This window comes from Hylobates moloch, unplaced genomic scaffold (genome assembly GCF_009828535.3).
Source record: "Hylobates moloch isolate HMO894 unplaced genomic scaffold, HMol_V3 SCAFFOLD_9, whole genome shotgun sequence".
In the NCBI taxonomy this organism is placed as follows: domain Eukaryota; kingdom Metazoa; phylum Chordata; class Mammalia; order Primates; family Hylobatidae; genus Hylobates; species Hylobates moloch.
This window is the reverse complement of record NW_026652284.1, coordinates 26,871,154-26,884,169: the sequence shown is the minus strand read 5'-3', so window position 1 is coordinate 26,884,169 and position 13,016 is coordinate 26,871,154. Positions and strand designations below refer to the sequence as shown.

Below are 13,016 nucleotides of genomic sequence, written 5' to 3'. Positions count from 1 at the left end.
CTTCACCTAAGGGAGGCTACCGTCTCAATGAGCTATGAGCCCCATTCTCATAAAACCTGCTTGTTCTTTAAAGCCTAATAAAGATTGTAAGAACAGTTTACAATCAGTTATGTAAAGATGTTAAGGAAAATAGTAACCAACAGGAGAGTAAGGCAGTACTAACTAAAATGGTAACTGGGCTTAGAAGCAATCATAGGCATCTTCCTGAAATCCCAGCAGTTTTTTTTTTTTTTTTTTTTGAGATGGAGTCTTGCTCTGTCGCCCAGGCTAGAGTCCAGTGGCGCCATCTTGGCTCACTGCAAGCTCTGTCCCCTGGGTTCACGCCATTCTCCTGCCTCAGCCTCCTGAGTAGCTGGGACTACAGGAGCCCGCCACCACACCCAGCTAATTTTTTGTAGTTCTAATAGAGACGGGGTTTCACCGTGTTAGCCAGGATGGTCTCGATCTCCTGACCTCGTGATCTGCCTGCCTCAGCCTCCCAAAGTGCTGGGATTACAGGCATGAGCCACCATGCCCGGCCAATGCCAGCAGTTCTTACAAGAGAGTAAACTAAAAAGTAACCTGACACAAGTATAATTGAAGCTTTTATTTGGTGGTTTGTTCACCAGCTGAGAACTAGGATACTCACTTATCAAGAGTCTTTATGGGCTGGGCGTGGTGGCTCATGCCTGTAATCCCAGCACTTTGGGAGGCAGAGGCGGGAGGATCACAAAGTCAGGAGATCAAGACCATCCTGGCTAACACAGTGAAACCCCTGCACTCCAGCCTGGGCGACAGAGCGAGACTCGTCTCTCACGATCTGTCATTTAGGTCTCCGCGTCTTTATGGAATGGGTTTAATTTTTTTTTTTTTTTTAGACAGAGTTTTGCTCTTTCACCAGGCTGGATTGCAGTGGCTCAATCTTGGCTCACTGCAAGTAGTAGCTGGGATTACAGGTGCCTGCCACCATGCCCAGCTAATTTTTGTATTTTTAGTAGACACAGGGTTTCACCACGTTGACCAGGCTGGTCTCGAACTCCTGACATCATGATCCGCCCGCCTCAGCCTCCCAAAGTGCTGGGATTACAGGCATGAGCCACCGCGCCGGACAATGGTTTTTAAAAAGAACCATTAGTTAGCTTACCAAAGACCCTAAATTCTGTTTATTATTGCACTCATTCTATGAAAACATTAAAAGGCTGGTCAATTCCAACATGCAAATCTTACACCTACATATCAAGTTCAATTATCATTAACTGAACCATTCTAGCAAACATAATCAAAATACATACTTGATTAAAAGCCGAATTTTTTTTTTTTTTTGAGACGGAGTTTCACTCGTTGCCTAGGCTGGAGTGCAATGGCACCATCTCAGCTCACCGCAACCTCTGCCTCCCAGGTTCAAGCGATTCTCCTGCCTCAGCTTCCCAAGTAGCTGGGATTACAGGCATGGGCCACCACGCCCAGCTAATTTTGTATTTTTTAGTAGAGACGCGGTTTCTCCATGTTGATCAGACTGGTCTCAAACTCCTGACCTCAGGTGATCCGCCCACCTCGGCCTCCCAAAGTGCTGGGATTACAGGCGTGAGCCACAGTGCCTGGCCAAAAGCTAAATTAACAAAACCCAAATTTGCTACTTGTTTGTTTAGACAGAGTCTCGCTCTGTCGCTCAGGCTGGAGTGCAGTGGCATGACCTCAGCTCACTGCAACCCTGCCTCCCGGGTTCAAGAAATTATCCTGCCTCAGCCTCCCAAGTAGTTGGGATCACAGGTGCCCACAACCACAGCCAGCTAATTTTTTTTTTTTTTTTTTTAGTATTTTTAGTACAGACGGGATTTCACCATGCTGGCCTCAAACTGCTGACCTCAAGTGATCGGCCCGCCTCTGCCTACCAATGTGCTGGGATTACAGGCACGAGCCACCCGTGCCCAGCCTGCTACTCCATTTGTAAACCCATATTTCTTCATCTGGCCCCAGCAATGCAAAACTGAAAAGAAAATGACCCCGTATTTCCCCACTGGCCCTAACACATACAAGTCTATCTTAACAACTATGCTGTACATTAAATTCATCATTTCCTTCCTGCTTTTAATCACAAGATGTAGGACAGAATTTTATTAGAAAGATTAATAAGATAGTACACATTTCAAGTGGACAAACCAAGCACATAGATGCCCCTCAGACGTCTATAAATCTGCTATGCCACTAAAAGATGCCTAAAAGATCATGGCCTCCTTGTCCCTCAAGAAACAGAAGCCTGATGACCACTTTAGAGCCCTTCAGATGTCTAGCAAAAAGCACCAATAAACTATCTTTTTCTACAAAATACTGTAAATTTTATTTATTTTTGATAGAGTCTCGCTCTGTTGCTCTGGCTGGAGTGCAGTGATGCAATCATGGCTCACTACAGCCTCAAACTCCTGGGCTCAAGGGATCCTCCTTCCTCAGCCTCCAAAGTAGCTAGGACAACAGGTGTGTGCCACCATGCCCAGCTAATTTTTTTTTTTTTTTTTTTTTTTTTTAGAGAGATGGGGTCTCACAACATTGCCCAGGCTGGTCTTAAACTCCTAGTCCCAAGCAATCCTGCCTTGGCCTCCCAAAGTGTTGGGATTACAGGTGTGAGCCACCACGCCAGGCCAAAATATGGTAGTTTTTTGGGGGGGCGGGGAGATGGGAGTTTAGCTCGTTGCCCAGGCTAGAGCACGATCTCAGCTCACCGCAACCTCTGCCTTCTGGGTTCAAGTGATTCTCCTACCTCAGCCTCCCAAGTAGCTGGGATTACAGGCATGTGCCACCACACCTGGCTAATTTTGTACTTTTAATACAGACGAGGTTTCTCCATGTTGGTCAAGCTGGTCCTGACCTCGGGTGATCTGCCCACCTCAGCCTCCCAAATTGCTGGGATTACAGGCATGAGCCACCACGCCAGGCCTAATATGGAAAATTTTAAGTTAAACTATTAAACTGGGCCGGGCGCGGTGGCTCAAGCCTGTAATCCCAGCACTTTGGGAGGCCGAGGCGGGCGGATCACAAGGTCAGGAGATCGAGACCATCCTGGCTAACACGGTGAAACCCCGTCTCTACTAAAAATACAAAAAATTAGCCGGGCGTGTTGGCGGGTGCCTGTAGTCCCAGCTACTCGGGAGGCTGAGGCAGGAGAATGGCGTGAACCCGGGAGGCGGAGCTTGCAGTGAGCCGAGATCGCGCCACTGCACTCCAGCCTGGGGGACAGAGAAAGACTCCGTCTCAAAAAAAAAAACAAAACTATTAAACTGTGGGGAAGACAGGAGTTTAAAGGGCTATCAATAAGGAAGTTTATTAGACAACTTTTCAATAATCTGGCTCTCCATTCCCAATGCTTTTGGTGCCATTGACAAGTATAACTCCATTTCTTATTAATCTGTACCCACTGGAAGGTAAAACAGCAACTATCCATACTATAACAACTATGTGCCTCCAAGAAGATTCTACCAACGAGCCCTTCTTCCACTGCTAAAGGGAGTAAGTTCTCATAGAGCAGCCTAACAATGCCTCAAATCCTAGATCACGTATAAGATCCCTATGAATTCATAACAAATTTAAGGAAAACATTGCTAGTTAGACTTTATATTTGAGATGAATCAACTCAGGATTCTCTCAACCACTAATATACAGATCTTCAAAGAAAAATTTCTCCTTGCTCATAATCTTTTCATCTACTTCCTACATTTAACAATGTCTAGAAAGGCCAGCTGCAGTGGCTCACACCTGTAATCCCAGCACTCTGGGAGGCAGGGGCAGATCACTTGAGCTCAGGAGTTCAAGACCAGCCTGGGCAACATGGCAAAACCCAGCTCTACAAAAAACATGAAAAACTAGCCGGGCATGGTGGTGCATGCCTGTGATCCCAGCTACTCAGGAGGCTGAGATGGGGGGATCACTTAAAGGTGGAGGCTGGAGTGGGCAAGATCATGCCACTGCACTCCAGCCTGGGCAACAGAGTGAGAACCCTGTCCAAAAAAAAGTAAGTATAAATCCCAGATAATATATGATTACCGGCTCCAACCAGTTTTATCATCCTTATAATCCTAAAGTTTACATTCACTCAATACTCACAGAGCAAACGCTACCAACTCTTTCAAATTCAACTCTAGTTTGAATCCATTCCTCATCATTCTGCCCAAGATTCCCACTTGTTACAGAGGAATCAGAAGTGATTCTTTTACACCGCCAATTGTCACAGGGAAGACAGAAGTGATTTCAAGAGTTGGTGATGACATATTGACTCTTGAAAATAACCACAAAACCCCACCAGGCCAAGTTAATCCAACAGAGAACATTTCGATTTTTCTCTGCCATATTATAGCCTCAATCTTCTGCTTTAATTTCTATGGTTTTATCACTTCCATTACCCCTCTACATCTCTTTGACTCATTCTTCACCTCTTTCTGCATCATGTACTGTTTGTTTGATTTCCTTACACCGTTTCTGCTTTCCTTTCAAAGTCCGTATTTCTGTACTCTACTAATGTTCTCACGTTCCTTCACATTAGGGTTCAACTATTAAAACCAATTATACTTCTATAAAGCCTTGAACTGTTAGGTGATACTGTATTCATTTACAGAGTTTTTATTAATGGTTCACTATATAATACCTCTTCTGTTCTCTCTAGTTCCTCCTTCCCTAAAAATCTTAAGAATGATAAGTGGGTTACCTTTTTAACACTTTCTTCTTCCTCTTGGCGTTTCTCATAGTGTGAGAAGTCATCAAAAATGGAAGTGGTGTGCTTGTAGCTGGCTATAATTTTCAACACCTGCTTAGCCTTTTCCAGAGGCACTTCCTGAGTGTCCCTAGAGTTGGTCACTGGTTTATTCTCGTTGTTCTCTAGGCGAATGTGTCGCAGTTGGCTATTGGGAACGTCCTTCACAAAAATCCACCTGACATCAAAACGACCCTTCCATTTGTCCTGGGACCACACACCTGCACATGTGTTGTAGTCCACAGCAGATTTCATTTCTGCAACGCCACAGAAGTGTCCACTGCCGTTGACACTGAAAAGTAAGTAAACGGGGCCTTTCCCGTTCATGGAACGATAAGCAGCATCCAGTCTCTTGTTACCATGCTCTGTGCTGCACCAAATATTATACTTAATGGAACGGTGAATATCGTCCTCAGAGTAGCTCTTAATGATGAAAACCCGGCCATGTTTCAGATTCCAGTCAAAATCTTTGGGGTTATAGTTATTAATGGACCGAAGCTTCTCCAACACTGGGTGGGGTTCTGAAGGAGTAGATCCAGAACCAGCCTGAGACTGTCCTACTCCATTACCATCCACCCCATTATGACCAAACCCACTGCCACGGTTCCGAGGTGCTACCCAGCGGGTTGGCTGAGCTGCCTGTTGTTGGACTGAAAGCTGGGCAGGCTGTGGTGGAGGTGGAGGCAATGGCTGTGTCTGTTGCCCTACTGATGCCTGAGCCACTGGTGGGCTATTGTTAGCCTGCTGACCTACAGGCTGAGGAGACCCCTGGGTTGGCTGACCTATATTCTGAACCAAAGTCTGTGAGGGGGCTTTTGCAACGGGACCCTTGTTATCCCAAGTTCCAATATCCATGTTATGCTTTATCGGGGGTGGCGGAAGACTTGACCCTGCAATGCCATTCTTGGTCTTCAGTTTAGGTTGCTGTTTTGCAGGCTTGCTAGCAATATCAGCCCAAGATGCTGGTTTTGGAGGAGCAATGGTGGCTGGAGGCAAACTATTGGAAGCCACGATGTTACTAGTAATGGACCCGCTACCAACAGCAGAACCTACAACTTTTGGAACATTGCTTGCAACTTCTGTGCTACCCAACTTCAGTGCTGCCATCCCTTGGTCTATAGTATTCATGCCAGGAGCCTTATTGAGGGTCTCATTGGCAAAAGCTGACTGTCCATCAATCATGGCTCCACCTAAGGAGCTAGGTGCATAAGCATAATTGCTACTATATCCAGAGCTCTGAGTAGACTGTCCCTGAGAACTGTTATTTCCCCATGCTGAGAAGTCAATCCCACTGGGAAAGAAATTAAAACCATGCTGACCAAGAAATGGAGTGCTACCTAGGGCTCCTGGTTGCCCAAACATTGCATCTGGTAGGAAGTGGGGCTCTCCGTTGCTCAGCTGTCCATAAGAAGTTAAGTAGGGCATGGCTGTGTCACCCCCGGTAGACCAAGCAGCTTCACCCAAAGAATAGGAGAAGCCAATGGAGGGACTGTAGTAACTGGGTAAGTAGGAATCTGACATGGCAGTATATGCATTATTCTGTGGAAGAAAAAAAAAAGGCAAATCAAAACACAAAAAATTAACATCAGGCTATTTCCTCCCCCCACCTAGTCACGCAATTCAAATATACTATAAAAAGGAGTGTGCAGGCCGGACAGGGTGGCTCACACCTGTAATCCCTACACTTTGGGAGGCGGAGGCGGGTGGATTACCTGAGGTCAGGAATTTGAGACCAACCTGGCCGACATGATGAAACCCTGGCTACTTGGGAGGCCTGAGGCAGGAGAATCACTCGAACCCAGGAGGCGGAGGTTGCAGTGAGCTTAGATCGCACCACTGCACTCCAGCCTGTGGGCAACAAGAGTGAAACTCCATCTCAAAAAAAAAGTGTGCAGCACATCAGATGATTTCCTATAAACACAAGGGCATTTTTATATCATAAGAAATTTTGGTGTAATAATTGAAATGTTTAAACACTTAAAGTTAAGCTGATACATTGAATATGGGCCTTAGCTTTAGCACTACAACTAAGTAAAGAGAAAACTTAGCATTTCACAAACTGTTTAAGTCCTGAGTGTTGAGATAATCCTTTTATCAACTTCCTACATGAACCAGGTGATAATAAAACAAGAATAACAAAAAGAAATGGAAATTTCAAGTTCTAGCCCAAATGTCTGTACAGCCATTCCTCAATGATAAACCAAAAAGCAAGGTTCACTACCAGTTTATAGTGCTAGCCTCTTGGCAAACTATCTGGGAATATCAATAGATCCCACTACTTAGTTATAACCTGAAAAGGAAATGCACAGTGGTTTCCGGAGGATGTAAAACGAGAAATATGGCCAGGCACAGTGGCTCCCGCCTATAATCCCAGAACTTTGGGAGACAGAGAGGGGTGGATGACTTGAGGTCAGTTCGAGACCAGCCTGGCCAACGTGGTAAAACCCAGTCTCTACTAAAAATACAAAAAATTAGCTAGGCATGGTGGCACACACTTGTAGGCCCAGCTACTCAGGAGGCTGAGGCCGTAGAATCACTTGAATCCAAGAGGCAGAGGTTGCAGTGAGCCCAGATGGCACCACTGCACTCTAGCCTGGGCAACAGAGCCAGACTGTCTCAAAAAATAAAAATAAAAACAGGCCGGGCACAGTGGCTCACGCCTCTAATTCCAGCACTTTGGGAGGCTGAGGCGGGCAAATCACTTGAGGCCAGGAGTTGGAGACCAGCCTGGCCAACATGGTGAAAGCCTGTCTCTACTAAAAATACAAAAATTAGCCAGGCATGGTGGCATCTGCCTGTAATCCCAGCTACTCGGGAGGCTAAGGTGGGAGAATTGCTTGAACTCAGGAGACAGAGGCTGCAGTGAGCTGGACTGCGCCACTGCACCGCAGCCTGGGCAACAGAGCAAGACTCTGTCTCAAAAAAAAAATAAATAGCCAGGCGCGGTGGCTCACGCCTGTAATCCCAGCACTTTGGGAGGCCGAGGCGGGCAGATCACAAGGTCAGGAGATCGAGACCATCCTGGCTAACACAGTTAAAACCCAGTCTCTAGTAAAAATACAAAAAATTAGCCAGGTGTGGTGGCAGGTGCCTGTAGTCCCAGCTACTCGGAAGGCTGAGGCAGGAGAATGGTGTGAACCCGGGAGATGAAGGTTGCAGTGGGCCGAGATCGCACCACTGCACTACAGCCTGGGCGACTGAGACTGTCTCAAAAATAAATACATACATACATACATAAAGACAAAAGTGAAGTCGTTTCACACATACCCTTTTCACATTTAAAATTTCTCACGAAGGTAAGGTTAAAAATTTTAGCAGACCCAAATCCATATATATAAGAAATTCAGCCTATAATCAATGGATTAAACTTGAAGTATTATTCCAAAACAGGGTAATGAAAAGTTGGCTAAAAAGTAGATGACTTACTCTAGACAATAAACTAGATTCTCAGGTTACCCTTCCTCATCTACTCATCTAAGATTTATATTATTAACCAAATTTTTTTTAAACAAAGACATTTAAGCTTTGGCTTACCTGAGAAAGAAAAATCAAATGCACTTAATATCGCAGGTTATGCCAAGACACAGGTGAGTGTCTGTACCTGAACTGGCAGGCTCCCACATGCTCAAGCTCAAAAATCTGAATTACACAATGTTTTACAAGAACTACCTAGAATTATGCTTCTAAATGCTCCAACTCTCCCTGTTATATGATTATGTAAGCAAACTACTTCGATAGCAGAAACCTATTAATAGTTCATTCCTCTACTTCCTTCCCTACTTTTCCTGATTAACTGGTTGTGTTTTGTGAAAACTTTTTTCCAATCACTTGCTCAAGTGGTTTCTATATTTTCAATGTTGAAAATTTTACACAGGGATTCTACAAGTTTTATGTGATAATCAGATCCATATATGGGCATGCAGTTATTCAGGACTACCAACTATATTTCATACAGCATATGTACAGAACTTATAAATTTCTTGACCTTTCAGGGCATTTTGGAAGATATATTGCCAATTTTCCTCTTGGCCTATTAATCTGGGGAGTTATATTAGTTACAACTATGTAACTGTCTTTGGGATCAGAGATAATAATACAAAAGAACTGCTGAATCAAACAAGTTTCTACATGCCCAGGTCATATTAGTATTTGAATCTACATGCAACTTTAAACAACTACACCACAAAAACCTCCAACATTATTGATCTTCATTTGTGCTAAACAGTATTTTAACTTTCGCTCCATTTTATAAATCCTATACCTCCCTTCAGTGAGAAATAAAGTTAGTCTCCACAGATGTAGGTGCAGCTCAACTCAAAAATTTCCTGACTCAGCCGGGCATGGTGGCTCACACCTGTAATCCTAACACTTCTGAGAGGAGGGTGGACCTCTTGAACTCAGGAATTCAAGACCAGATTGGGCAACATAGTGAAACCCCCAGTCTCTACAAAAAATAAAAAAAATTAGCCAGGCATGGTGGTCCCAGCTACTTGGGAGGCTGAGGCGGGCAGAATCACCTGGTAGGCAGACGTTGCAGTGAGCCGAGATTGCACCACTGCACTCCAGACTGGGTGACAAGAGTTGGCACTACATCTCAAAAAAAAAAAAAAAAAAAAAAAAAAAAAAAAATTTCCTAACTCCAAAATAGTTCTGATAATCTAAGAATCCATAAACTAGAGAAAAGAAAGACAGCCAGTCCTGCAGCACTGAATGAAGTTCAGGTGACTGTTTTTTAGAGACCAGGTGTTGTTCTGTCACCAAGGCTGGAGCACACTGGCTTTTCACAGGTATGATCGTACATAGCTCACTGCAGCTTCAAATTCTGGGCTCAAGAGATCTTCCCGCCTCCAGATGATTTTACATTAGAACTTTCCCTATCATATTAATCCAAAGTTTTCTGGGGTGAAAATTCAGAATATTTAACACTGGTAAGAATCCCTAAATTCTGCACTGCTACATTCTTGGTAAGGAGGAAGACAATTATTCATGCACATGTTACTGCCAGTAAAGTGTTATCAGTATTACGTTCTCAATACAGTATGGTTGCTGCTATTACAGAGATGGGAATCTCAACAGCCTAGGACATTTGCAGTAACTGTTTTATAATACATTAATAGGTATTAAGGAGGTGAACCCTCAGAACATGGGATTTCCTGATAGAGAGCAGAGAAAAAATACAGGTATTAAGAAAGTGAATCCTCGGCTAGGCGTGGTAGCTCACACCTGTAATCCCAGCACTTTGGGAGGCCAAGGCGGGTGGATCACCTGAGGAGTTCAACACCAGCCTGGCCAACATGAAACCTCGTGTCTACTAAAAAAACAGAAAAACTAGCTGTGTGCGGTGGTGCACAACTGTAATCCCACCTACTCAGGAGGCTGAGACAGGAGAATCGCTTGAACCCGAGAGGCGGAGGTTCCAGCGAGCCGAGATTGCGCCACCACACCCCAGCCTGGGCGTCAGAGCGAGACTCAGTCTCAAAAAAAAAAAAAAAACAGAAAACAGAAAAAAAAAAAAAAAAATGTGAATCCTCAGAAAATAGGATTTATTGGTAGAAGGCGGAGAAAGAATATACCACACCCTTCGATTAGATACGTAAATAGTTAACTACTCACGGGCCTTGCCTGTGGACTCAAGTAAGGTTCAAAATCATCATCGTTTAATCCATCCTTTTGATGTACAGATCCATTTTGTACTAAAGAAAAAAACGATTCAATTAGGAGTGTCCCAGTCCTACAATCTTCCTTTCAAATTAATTCATATATGCTAACCAGAGAAAAACCTTACTAGTTAACGAAGCACGTAAGATTGAACTTCAAAAGGGTAAGCGATGAGAGTGAATGCTGAAGCGATAGTGGCCAGTGAAAATGTCCCCCTCCACTCAGAGCAAGTTGATCTAAAAAGGTCATTTTATTGGCTCCCCTGGATTTCCATTCCCTCCCGCTTCCCCTCCCCCATCACATGAGAGTACTTCCAGGGAGTGATCCACGAGGATGAAAAACAAAGGCCTTCTAAGACCTACAGGAAACTAAGGACCTGCAGCGTTTCAAAACCCAATCCACCCCCACCCTTAATGAATTACCCCTTGTTAGCGAAAAAGCTGCTCGCCAGCTGCCAGAACACACCGAAAGGGTCAAATACTTAAGCGTGCGGCACCTGCGAACTAAGCGGCTTCCGAAAGGTCCTCCGCCCGGGGCGCTTCCCGGAGACCCCGCCCCCACCGCCCCGCGTCCCCCTCCCGGCTCGGGGCCACCGACGGAGCGGCGCTTACCTTTGTTTCCTTGACCTTTTGGTCTCTGCAGGGGAAGGAAACGTCGCCGGGCAGCAAGTTGTCCAAAGGAGAAATGGAAAAGGAAGAACAAATTAAGGCAGGGCCCGAAGGGAGAATAAAGGAGCGGGCCCGCGGGGAGGCGTCAGGAATGGCAGTGAGGAAGCGGCTGAAAATGGGAGCGGGGGAGAGCGCCAGGCCCGTGGGGCAGCGGAGAAAACGCGGCAAACGCGCCAGCGGCAACGCGAGGAACCCAGGGCTTTAAGGAACGGGAAGGAAACAAGGAAGGAAAACGAGGCCCGCCGAGAGGAGGGAACACGGCGCGGCCCGGCCCGTGGGCTCCGAGGCCCGAGGAGAAGCGGGAAGAGCAGGCTGAGGGAGAGGCGCCGGGCGCGGCCGGCCTGAGAGGCCCGAAACCCGGCCCGCAAAAGGCGCCGCCTCGGCTCGGCTCGGCCTGCCCGGGGGCGGCGGGCCCGGGCCTAGTCGGGCTCCTTCTCGCCTCACACAATGGCCGAGGCATGCGGGCCGGGCCTGTACCTGCTCCAAGAGGCTGCTGGCCGACATGGCTCTCGGATCCTCACGGGCGGCGACGGCGGCGAACTCTCCTCAGCGCGGCGGCGGCGGCAGATGAGCCCCGGCTGCGGGAGCAGGCGGCGGCTTTTGTCCCTGACACTCGGGGGCCTTGGCGGACGCAGCGGAGACACAGCGCGCGGCTCAGGCTCCGGCTCCGACTCGGCGACGCTCTAGCCCAAGAGCTCAACGCCCGTCTCTATGCTTTTACGCGCGCGCCCGCCCCTCACCGCCGAAAGCAGAGCGCCGAACAGCGGAGGCGGACGGCGCGCGCGGCGCGAGCGCTGACTCTCACATTCACTCACCCACGCGGAAGGGGCCCGGCGCGAAGAACCCCGGGAAGGGAGAGGCCGGCCGCGGCGCCCTCTGGCGGATTGGAGGAGCGGAAGCTGTGCTCACGGCCTCCCCGCCCCCACCGCCCCAGGATTAAGGCCTAGGGGGTTGGGGACGACCAGGGTCGCACCACGAGGTTTCGATTAACACCTGGAAAGACTAGCTTTGGCCTCAGAAGAACGACACAAGCCGGTTTCTCAGTGAGGGAGGGGCCTCCGAAGCCCGCGAGACCTTAAAATGAACCTGCCTTCCAGCTGCAAGTGATACCCCGCCCCCATCTGGGAGGTAACCCGACCCCTAGGGAGTCATCACACAGCCCCCAGGGAAACTTCATGGGGGCCCTGTCCGGGAGTGACCCGTCCCCGCCCCCGCGAGGGGCTTGGTCATCCTCTGTTAGCCGACTGCAGAAAGAGTACACAGGGAGCAAAACACACACCGAAAGAATCCAGCCTCCCGCAAAAGAGATTCACCCCTTAGCATTGCAGGAAGGAGAATCTACGATTTATTTTCGGGGAAATCGCTGGCCCCAAGATAATCTGTTAAACTGTGGACTTTATTTCCAAGAAAAATACACCTCATGCATCTACACAAAACTTTCAAGGAGTCCGGAGAACCTGTGAATCTTAAGGACCTCAAGAGGGAAGCAAGGAAATTAACATTGAAATACCAGCTGTAGGCCAGGTTTTGTTGTTAGGTATTTTCAAACAACTTCAAAATCGCTATCAGTCTTTCGGTTTTTTACGACTGGAAAAACAGAAAGCTTAAGTAATGTGCCCAAGTTTACAAAACTATTAAATAGCCAGGTGTATCTGACACTAACATAATGGTATCTCTGTACCCCTACGAGAGACTCTGTATTAGGGAACCAGAATCTAGGGGAGATGCAAAGGATGGGCAAAAGTATTTTCAATCAGAAGCAAAGCCAACTCATGCAGGAATATTTGATACTAGGAAAGCCCATCTAATAGCTTTTGTTATTGGAAGTACGTCGTGGTAAACAGGTAACTAATGCACTAATTTTCAACCTCATACTACCCACACGCTGGATATAGGAGGTTTGGGTGGACTCGGTAAAATAAATAATATGGCATCTTGGACTTAACATCATAATTTGGTCAAAGTGCTCAAAA

The 13,016-nt window shown here is 46.8% G+C and overlaps 1 protein-coding gene across 1 annotated transcript in view; it reads right to left on the bottom strand.

Annotated features, from left to right (window-relative positions):
• YTHDF2 (YTH N6-methyladenosine RNA binding protein F2) overlaps nt 1–11,790 on the bottom strand; it is a 33,611-nt gene extending 21,821 nt beyond the window's left edge. The window contains exons 1-4 of the mRNA XM_032759530.2: nt 11,521–11,790; nt 10,987–11,011; nt 10,331–10,410; nt 4,673–6,256 (exon numbers count right to left, since the gene is read on the bottom strand). Coding sequence (XP_032615421.1) covers nt 4,673–6,256; nt 10,331–10,410; nt 10,987–11,011; nt 11,521–11,547 — 1,716 coding nt within the window. The 5' untranslated portion in view covers nt 11,548–11,790. The remainder of the gene's footprint in view (nt 1–4,672; nt 6,257–10,330; nt 10,411–10,986; nt 11,012–11,520) is intronic.
• Nucleotides 11,791–13,016: the final 1,226 nt, after the last annotated feature.